At 37.5% G+C, this 10,400-nt stretch overlaps 3 protein-coding genes across 3 annotated transcripts; 2 read left to right on the top strand and 1 right to left on the bottom strand.

Moving 5' to 3' along the window:
* The first annotated feature begins 3,155 nt into the window (after positions 1–3,155).
* LOC132171308 (uncharacterized) lies at positions 3,156–4,913 on the top strand. Its single transcript, XM_059582598.1, has one exon. It carries the CDS (start codon positions 3,156–3,158, stop codon positions 4,911–4,913), a length of 1,758 nt encoding a protein of 585 aa, XP_059438581.1.
* A 644-nt stretch (positions 4,914–5,557) lies between these two features.
* Positions 5,558–6,310, top strand: LOC132171299 (uncharacterized). Its single transcript, XM_059582587.1, has one exon. It carries the CDS (start codon positions 5,558–5,560, stop codon positions 6,308–6,310), a length of 753 nt encoding a protein of 250 aa, XP_059438570.1.
* Positions 6,311–7,695: 1,385 nt separating this feature from the next.
* Positions 7,696–9,150, bottom strand: LOC132171289 (uncharacterized). Its single transcript, XM_059582576.1, has 2 exons — positions 8,335–9,150; positions 7,696–8,250 (listed from the first exon to the last, which is right to left on the bottom strand). The coding sequence occupies exons 1-2, from the start codon at positions 9,148–9,150 to the stop codon at positions 7,696–7,698; spliced, it is 1,371 nt and encodes a 456-aa protein (XP_059438559.1).
* Between the last annotated feature and the right edge of the window lie 1,250 nt (positions 9,151–10,400).

Raw genomic sequence — 10,400 nt, 5'->3', positions numbered from 1 at the left:
AAAAAGATAAATCCCAAATCTTATGGGTTTCATTTTAATCTCCCTCCAAAACAATGTGGTTTTGGATGTTTTATTTAATAGTATATATATATATATAAGGCGGTTATTGGTTATAACTGTATTTCTCTACTCGTAAAACCGCTAATAGCAACCACCCTAGTCGGTTAACGGTTTTTAATAACCGAATATAAAATCAGTTATCGGTTTGCAGTTATAATCAGTTATCGGTTGGCAGGTTGGTTATAACCGACCCACTTGAAACAGTGCGTTTTAAATTTGATTAATGGCTATTAAAAAATTTTGTCGGTAGAAATTTTATTGTCATTTCCATTGACCCAATGAGTAAATTTTCAAAAAAAAAAAGTTAAGTATTTAAAAATTTTGAAGGGTTGATTCAGAGACTTATTATACAATTTTCCTTTATTTTTTATTGTCTAAGATTAAAATATTTTACGATATTTTCTTTACTGTTCAAATTCAAGAAAAAAAAAAAAAAAACCAATATTTTGATTAAATTAATTGTACAGCTTTATGTGTCCAACGAGAACTGGGTTCAGTGACCCGATACTGTACAGTCTATACCCGAAAGTGGGTCCGAATTTGTTGGGTATGGCTGGTTGCGAAGTTGCTTCTCTGTCCGCAACCACTATTGCTCTTTACGCGCGTCCTAGGTTTTAGGGGGGGTTTGGATGAAGGACAAAAGACTCAAAGAGGAAACATCTGACTAATGTGTGGGTTCAACTTGTCCCTTTGCTTTTACTTGTACCACAAACTAATTATGGAGGGCATGCACTTAGGCAGGTAAAAATTCTGGCCCCCATAATTTTTTTTTTTTTTTTTAATTATTTATAATTTTATAATTTTTAATTATTTTTTAAGACAAGCGACATTTGTATGTGATGACATGTGTGACGGAAGTATTAAGTTAATATTTTCTCATAAATTAAGTACCATTTATTATAAGATTTGAATCCCAAGTAAAAAAAAATAAAAATGTATTACTAAAAAAGTAATTAATCCTAAATTTTAAGAATAAAGAGCAGTTGCAGTTTATGAAACATGACAAATCATTGGCTTTTACAATGATTTATTACCGTGTTATCCCTCAGTATGAAACATGACAAATTATATGTTCAAATACATTTTAGACATTATACACGTACGTGTATTTTATATGGGGTCTTTTATATTATTTATTCGAATTGCTAATAACTCAAGTCGGTAAATATTGTTGGGAATCCTAATTTTGAAACGAAATCCCCTTGTTGTCAAATTTTGGTCTTCTTTAAATCTTTATTAGAGCATATTTTAAACGGTTTTGAAAATAATTTAAACCGATTTTTAGTGCTTTCTTTGTTTGTTTGTTTTTTTTTTTTTTTTTTTAAGCCCGAATATTTTGAAAACATATTAATTCCACATTTCTTTTGAAAACAATGTAAATATAACCTATACATAATCCAATACGTCATTATGGTATTAAACACCAAAACAATGTGGTTTGGGTGAATTTATTGTATATATATATAAAGCGAAAATCTTTTATCATGACCATCCTGATAACACTAATTTTACAGCCTTCAATCAATAATCGACACATAAGCAAAAACATAAAAAGTGCACGAAAGTAACTTGTACCAAAATACATTAGATTTTAGGGTGATAAAATTCTTAAAGAGTTAACCTTCTACTTCTAGATTTTAGTTTTGAATGCAAATACAAGTTTTGAGGTATTATAAATGAATTTTGGGGCATTAAAAATGGGTTTTGAGGCATTAGAGACGGGTTTTAAGGCATTAGAAACGGGTTTTGAAGCATTAAAAACAAGTTTAGAAGCGGGTCACGGCCGGCAGGGTTTGAGGTGTTCACGGCTGACCAGACCAACGCCGTGGGTCCGGCCTAAGTCTTGCCGGCTATGGTTTTTTTTTTTTTTCTCTGATTTGGTGTGATTGTTCTCACTTTTATTTTTTGCATTTTTCTTAAATTGATGATATATCACATGATAATTGAAAACGGTAAAATTGGTATTATCAGGATGGACCTAATAGTAGGGTCTCTCATATATAAAGGGTACGCAGATGCATATAGTAATTTTTACTAATCTCATTTGCATCCACTTGTACGGATAATGGATAGCAAAATAGCTGATGTGGGCCGTTAATATATATATATATATACGGTACCTTTAAAAGCTCAATTTTTTAAATCAGGTATTGAGGGGCTTTATTTTCCACATTATTATTTGTTTTAAAAAAACAAGTTGTACATGACAAATGTAGGCAACCGTTCTGTTAATATTGAAAATGATTAATGGAAATTACATTACATATATCCCATTAATCTGTTTACCCCATAATTATCTGATAAGGAAAGAGATTAATGAAGCTGAAACCCAAGCATGCATTATTGCAGGAATAAAAGTAGTAAATAAATTAACCCAAGCTAGCTCGTTCCTGCAACATATCCACCCACACATGCGCCCTCTGTTTTTTACTCTGATTCTGGATTGTGGATTGTGGTCCCTTTATTTTCCACTTTAAGGATTAGGATTGTGGTCCTCTGTTGTTTACTCGATTCTTCATGAATAACAGCTGGTTGACGTACGTGTTAATTTGATCGGTGAAGTCTGTCCCAACAATCAATCTAATCCCAAAACAGAGACACAGAGAGAGAATCAACAAACTGCCTTTCTCTGGACCACCTCTCCCCCTCCGACCGGCGACCAGCAACTTCTGTGACTATGACACCGGTATCTTAATCTAATCCCAAAACACAGAGAGATAATCAACAAACTGCCTGTTCTCCGGACCACCTTTCCTCCTCCGACAGGCGACCAGCAACTTCTGTGACTGTGACACCGGTATCTTTTCTCTTCATGATCCATATATCTTCTTCTTTCCTCCCACCTTCTTCTTCTTTTTGATGTCTTTCTTGTTGTTTTTTTGTTTGTGTTTAGGTGAGTGTTCCTTGCACTAGTTTGTTCAAGACCGTCACCGTTCGACGAAGTTCCCTCTCGGGTCTCCATCACCACCACAAGCTCTCTCCCTCTCCCTCTCTCTCGCTTTGTTTTCGTCAAGGACTCACAAGCTCTTGCTCACCAAAACAAACTTTCGTAAGTTTGTCAGTCTCACTCTCACTCTCACGGTAACACTGCAAAAATGAAAGGATGGGGAGAAATGGTCCGGTCAAAGACCGAATGTTTCAATTTTGCTGCACACGTGGCAAGAGGCAAATGGACATCGGTCTTCGCAGCCTTTCTTATCATGTCCACTTCAGGTACGAAGTATCTTTTCTCAATGTACTCCACTGACATCAAGACAAATTTTGGATATAGCCAATCCATGTCAAGTACTTTGAACAAGTGCAATGATATTGGTACAACTATGGGAATTTTGTCGGGACTTATAGTTGAGGTCATTCCCACACGGTTTGTATTGCTCATGGGCTCAATCACTAATTTCTTAGGCTACTTTATGATATGGTTGGCTTTCACCGAAAGAATTCACAAGCCAGAATTTTGGCTTATGTGTGTTTATATATTTATTGGAGCCCATGCTCAGAATTTTGCAGTCACGGCGTCTGTGGTCACTTCTCTAAAAAATTTTCCAGAAAGACGATCTATGTTGTTGGGTTTGTTCAAAGGCTACCAAGGACTTAGTGGGTCTATTCTTAGTATAATTTGCTCGGCCATTTATGGAGATGATTCAGCCTCTTTGATCCTTCTCTCAGCGTGGCTCCCGGCATTAGTATCTCTATCAGCTATGTACATAATTGGGGAGAAGAAGGTTAATATTAGGCAACAAAAAGAGGTTAATGTGTTTTATCATTTTCTCTATCTATCAGCCGCTCTTGCTGCCTATTTGATGACTATGACCTTGGTTCAATCGCATATAGCCTTCCGAGCTGCTTATGTTGGATTTGCAATAGTATTGTGCATCTTATTGTTTTTACCTGGAGTGGTCGCCTTAAGACAAGAGGTAGTCCTTTGGAAGGAGATGCAAACACCTCCAACTACAATAATTGTTGAGATCCCACGAGCAGTTGAACAAGATCAAAATTTTTCTGCCAATCAAGAGGAAGCGGAAGAGGATACAATTGTTGTTGAGGAAGAACAGAATTCTTCGGAGGTGACACAAACCTCTTGCTTTGCTGCAATTTCTAACAAACCGAAGAGAGGAGAAGACTTTGGAATATTGCAAGCTTTGGTGAGCACTGACATGCTTATTATATTCCTTGCAACATTTGTTGGACTTGGCTCATGCTTGACCGCCTTGGAGAACATGCAGCAAATTGGTGAGGCGCTTCAATATGAGCCTAAGACGGTAATCACTTTGATCTCCCTAATTAACATATGGAATTTCTTTGGGCGTGTATTATGTGGGTTTATTTCTGAAAAACTAGTTAGGAAATATCAAGTTCCACGTCCCCTTATGTTGTCGGCTGTTCTTTTTATGTCGTGCATCGGTCTACTTTTCATCGCCTTCCCCTTCAAGAATTCAATCTATTTGGCGTCAGTGATCATTTCGTTTACACTTGGTGCACAGTTGCCGTTGGCTTTGTCTGTAATTTTTGACCTCTTTGGCCTTAAGCACTATGCCACATTGTTCAACTGTGGGCAAGTGGCAAGTCCACTTGGGCAATATTTGCTAAATAATCAATTCACTAGAAGGCTTTATGATATAGAGGCAATGCAGCTACATGGATCGGAGGGTTTGGGGATGCCACTTGTCTGCAAGGGGAAGCAATGCTTTTGCCTATCTTTTACATTTATGGCCATTGCGACATTTTTTGGAGGTCTTTTATCCTTGATTCTGGCGGCAAGAACGCAAGAATTTTACCAAAGTGATATATATAGGAGGTATAGAGGTGAGGAGTTGGAGACTGTCGTGGCTTCCACACTCTCAGCTGATCGATAGCTCATGATATATTGTATTACGTTCTGTTCTACTCTTGATTGGGGATTATGTATAATTTGCTTTATCTCTTTTGGTTTACTGTATAAGGATTGGTGATTATATATAATTTGGTGATTATCCTTAATTAATAGCTTAGTGACTATAATGGACTTTCAAATCCAAAGTTATATGCTACAACTGCCTGTCTGAAAACCTCAGTGTAGCTTTGTTTGTCAAGAGCAAAATAGGACATTTAGCACAAGGCTGGAATATTTACACATAATATAGCCCACAATGTAAAATTAATTTATCCAAATATAGGCCTCACTATATAAATTTTGATAACAATGCACTAAGGGTAGAATAATGATATAAGGAGGACTAAAGTCCTTTTAGAATCATTTCAAATGTGATGTGACATTTAAAATCATCATTCAATTTGAGATGATCATAATTGAATTTTAATCTATTGGTGATTTTCAATGCCACATCACATTTGAGGTGACTTTAGGAGAATTCTAGTCCTCCTTATATCATTATTCTTAAGAGTATTATATATTTTCTATCAAGAACAATCAGACAACGTTGTTAGAAAGCAAAGAAAGTGTTTTAAGAGGAAAAAGCCATGTGTCCAATCTGCGAAGGGGCTACAGAAACCGTGGATCATGCACTTAATTTGGTCTTGCCCAGCTGCTAAGGACGTGTGGTTAGAAAATGGAAAGGGGATCCAAAAATGCTCTAGCGATGAAGTTGATTTCATCAACATTGTGGGAAGGCTTATGGAACGGCTGAAAAAAGAGGAAATACAACGAGTGGCATTTGTAGCAAGACAAGTCTGGTTGAGAAGAAATAAATATGTATTCGGCGAAGACTTGCTCTCTCCAGCTAAAGTTAATAAAATTGCCACAGAACAGCTGGAGCTGTTCCAGTCCGTGGATCAACGGCCAACTAGGAGCAGTTTCAGAATAGGAGCACGAGCAATCACGAGATGGGAGAAACCACGTCATGGATGGATTAAGGTTAACTGGGATGCATCCATCGACAAAGCTGGGAAGAGGATGGGAGTGGGTATCCTGGCTCGTGACCATGAAGGACGTATTATTGTGGCAATGTGCGCGATGAAGCCAGACTTAACAGATCCTGCTGTTGCTGAGGCGGCAGGTGCTTGGTTAGCGGTTGAGTTGAGCCATCAGTCTGGTTTCTCACATGTAGTGTTGGAAGGCGACTCTTTGGAGATCGTGCAGTGGTTGAGGAAAGATGGAGTGTGCAGGAGCAGATGTGGCCTTCTAATAAATGAGACAAAACTTCTTCTCCAAGATATACAAAGGTGGGAGGTTCATCATGTGAAGCGAAAAGGCAACGCAGAGGCGCATAAGCTAGCAAGATTGGCACTATCCATAGGAGAGGACCGCTTATGAAACGGTTTCTTTCCTGATTGTATTCATGATTTTGTGATTGTTGTGTAAGCCTTTTTGGTGAAATGAAATCAGGCAATACCAATTCAAATAAATAAATGAAAAAAGAGGAAAAAGTTAACAAGGGAAAAAAACATACAATATCTTTAAAATCACCCAAGCATGCTCAACAGCCTACAAAATTATCAGCAATGGAATCAAGGGGTGATTTCCATCTTTTTATTGGGGGTTATTTCGTCATCTTTAAATTTAATAAATCTTATCTTACCCATTAAAAAAAAAAAAATCCTATAGAATTAAAATTAAGGCCACTTGCAATAGTGTAGTAAAAAATGTGAAATTACAAGCATGTCTTGAGCAATGAGCATGATTACTGAATGCTCTGTTACGTTGAGACCAACCCACAAAGGGTCACGGGTCACCCTTCTCTCCACCCATAACCCAACTTCTACACGACCCAGAATCACACCCGAGCTACCATTTCAAACCTCAACCCACAACCCGGACACCCTCCAGAAAACCCACCAAGCTCCCTCCAGTCCAGCCCTTTTCCCACCATCACCTCCTATTGAAAATGTTACTTCCATGATTCCATCCACTAGCAATTTTTACGAGGATGAAATCACTAATTATATTAGTCTCATTTAATTTGGTCACTTCGATTCAAAATTTCTTATGATTTCAAAAAAAAAAAAATTGCAGATGATTAAATTACGAGATTTCGGTTTTGTTTTGTTTTTTTTGTTTTTGTTTTGGGCATTAAAAATCAGGATCTTGTTCTTTATGTTATAAAAAGGCTTTGAACTAAAAACTATTTTTTTTTTATTTTAATTTGCAAAACTGAATGAGAAGTTTTTTCGGAGGGTTTTTTTATTTTTAATTTACAAAATATATTGTCCTCAGTAATACATTTTGTTCATGTGTCGGGTTTAGATCGTGTCGAGGCATAGTATAAGATTATAGGTCAATACTAATAAAACTCATTTAATTAAACGGGTCAAACTTATCAACCATAATCTATTAATTTTGTGTTGAATTCCTGCAAGCTTATGGGTTGTTTAAATAATTTTTGGCCCTAATTTACACTAGAAACCACAAGAGGACCCAAAAGAAAAAAAATGCCTTGCATTGCTCATCTACTTTTCTGTTGGCATATCTTAAGTTACACAGTTAATAGGCTCAAAAAAAAAAAAAAAAAGTTACACAGTTAATAATAAATGAAAAATGACATTTAATCTTTGCTTAATTATCTAATTAAGATTGTTTCTGGGTAGTTCAATCGGCTAAAGACTACGCATCATTGGAGGTTACTTGTTCAAATCTCCATTTTTTTTTTTTTTTTTTTTGAAAAGAAATCAAATATCATTAATCAGAAATAGCTTCAGCAATTACAATATCATGGATACACAAAGGGTAATCCTCTCTCCGTATTCTCTCCTCACTAGTAGAAAGAGCCATTTTCGCAAATCTATGTGCTGCTTCATTTGCCGCATTTTCACATGACATACGCTCCATCTTTGAATATTTTGAAGAAGAAATTTTGCATCAGTTATCAAAGCCCCATACCTTCCCCACGTACTCTCCTCCTCGCAAAGAGCTTGAACCACTTCTAGAGAATCACCTTCTAGCATAACATCGTTAAGTCCCATAGGTACATAGAGCTGAGCCATTTTCCAAGCTGCCAGAGCTTCATCTGTGGTGGGATCAATGATGTACTGCCTTGACACCACAAAAGCAGCATATATATCTCCATTATGGTCACGGGCAATAATGCCTATTCCCATCTTCTGCCCCTCTTTATCAATAGCAGAATCCCAGTTAAGATTGATAACCCCATAAGGAGGTTTTTTCCAACTCTGCATAACAGGATTTGGCAGTGGAGGCGATGGGCTACCATGGACACAACGACCCAGTTCTGCAATCCTGAAACTCTCCAACTGCTCCTGCGCCAATCGAAACAGCACTGAAGGGGATTGAAAAACTCCTTCAAATACCAATTAATTTCTGTGAAACCAGAGAAGCCGTGCCACAACGGCCACTAACTGCATCCCTTCATCATCCAACCTTCTCTGTAACATCTCCAATACATTTAGAAAAGTGTCCTCCTTCAAAGAGCTTTTATAGATAGACTTCATACACTCAATCCAAACATCATTTGCTGATGGACAAGTCCACAGAATATGCACGACAGTCTCACTAGCCAAGCCACATATAGGACACAAAGGATCATATGTAATACCTTTTTTATCGAGATTTACCCGAGTGGCTAGAATTTCATTAGATGCTTGCCATAAAAAAGTCTTCACCGCCATAGGCCCAGCAGTATGCCATACGTTCTTCCACTGATGAGTAACTAAAGAAGACTCCGAACAGCTCCCTCTACTACCTTCACATATATCTTTCGCCAAGTGATATGCACTTTTGAAGGAAAATTCTCCATTTTTTGTACCCATCCAAGCCAATCTATCACGTTGCCGTCCTGGACAAATGGGGATACTACAAATCATGGCTGCCTCATCTCTCGAGAAAATTTCGTGAATAAGTGGAGTATTACACCATTGAGTTTCCTCATCAATAAGAGCATCAACCGTTTCTTCACTATCTAATATCCTCATAGGCGATTGTATCGCATAAGTCGAAGGCACCGGAACCCATCGGTCATGCCAAATTTTAATAGATGATCCATTCCCCACCCACCAAATCAAACCCCTGTTTAGAAGTGACTTTGCATTCCATATATTACGCCATGCAAAAGATGGTCGATGTCCCAATCCTGATTCAAGAAAAGAGCCTCCCGGATAATATTTGCCACCAATGAAAGAGGATTTTGGAGAAGCCTCCATCCTTGTTTTGCCAATAACGCCAAATTAAAATTCTCCAAATCCCGATACCCCATCCCACCCTTCTCCTTTACCCTCCCCAATCTTTCCTAACTCATCCAAGCTATTCGAGCATCATTCCCTTTTTGCCCCCACCAAAACTTTGACATCATTGAATTTGTATCTTTACACAACGTTTTGGGTAATTGAAAGACACTCATTGTCTACGTCGGAATAGCCTGAATAACAACCTTTAATAGGACTTCTTTTCCAGCTTGTGACAGAAACTTCTCTTTCCATCCATTAATACACTGCTATATTCTTGCCTTAATACCCATGAAAGCTTTTACATGCGATCTGCCCACTAAAGTGGGGAGACCAAGATGCTTCTCATACCTTCTTGTGAAGTTAATGCTCGCTATAAAAAGAATGTGATCCTTAGCTTCTCTATGAGTATTTTTTCTGAAAAAGATGGACGTTTTTTCCCGGTTCAATTTATGCCCAGACGCTTTCTCATATACCTTAAGGATTTGCTGGATAAGCAACCATTCAAGGGTGTTTGCTTTACAAAACAGCAAACTATCATTTGCAAAAAACAAATGATTTAACTTTGTTCCCCCACAAGTGATAGGGAGACCCGTAATCAATTTATTTGATTCAGCTTTTTGTAGGAAAGAACTCAAGCCTTCAGCACACAAAATGAAGGAATACATAGACAATTGATCCCCTTGCCTGATTCCCATTGTTGGAATAATTTGTCCATAAGGCTTCCCATGAATCAACACCGAATAAGTCACAGAGTTTACACAGGTCATAGTCAACTGAATCCATATTTCCATAAACCCCAATTTCCACATCACCGCCTCCAAAAAAATCCCACTCAACCCAGTCGTAGGCCTTGCTCATGTCTAATTTTAATGCATATACCCTTGCCTTCCCTTCATTCTCCCATCCATAGTATGCATAGCCTCAAAGGCCACCAAAATGTTATCCGTGATTAACCTACCCGGAATGAAAGCACTTTGTATGGGGCATATAATATGGGGTAATAAATATGGCGTAATAAATATGGGGTAATACAAGCTTTTAGCAATTAGCAAGAACCTTAGAAATAAGCTTATACATCACATTACATAAGCTAATTGGCCTATAATCAGTTACTTTAGAGGGAGTTTTAATCTTTGGAATGAGTGCAATATGAGTGACATTAAGATCAACATCAAAGATATCATGATTAAGGATACCCAAAACCGCCTAACATACCTCCCTTTGCA

Source organism: Corylus avellana, chromosome ca1 (genome assembly GCF_901000735.1).
Source record: "Corylus avellana chromosome ca1, CavTom2PMs-1.0".
In the NCBI taxonomy this organism is placed as follows: Eukaryota; Viridiplantae; Streptophyta; class Magnoliopsida; order Fagales; family Betulaceae; genus Corylus; species Corylus avellana.
This window is presented reverse-complemented; position numbering and strand designations above follow the sequence as displayed.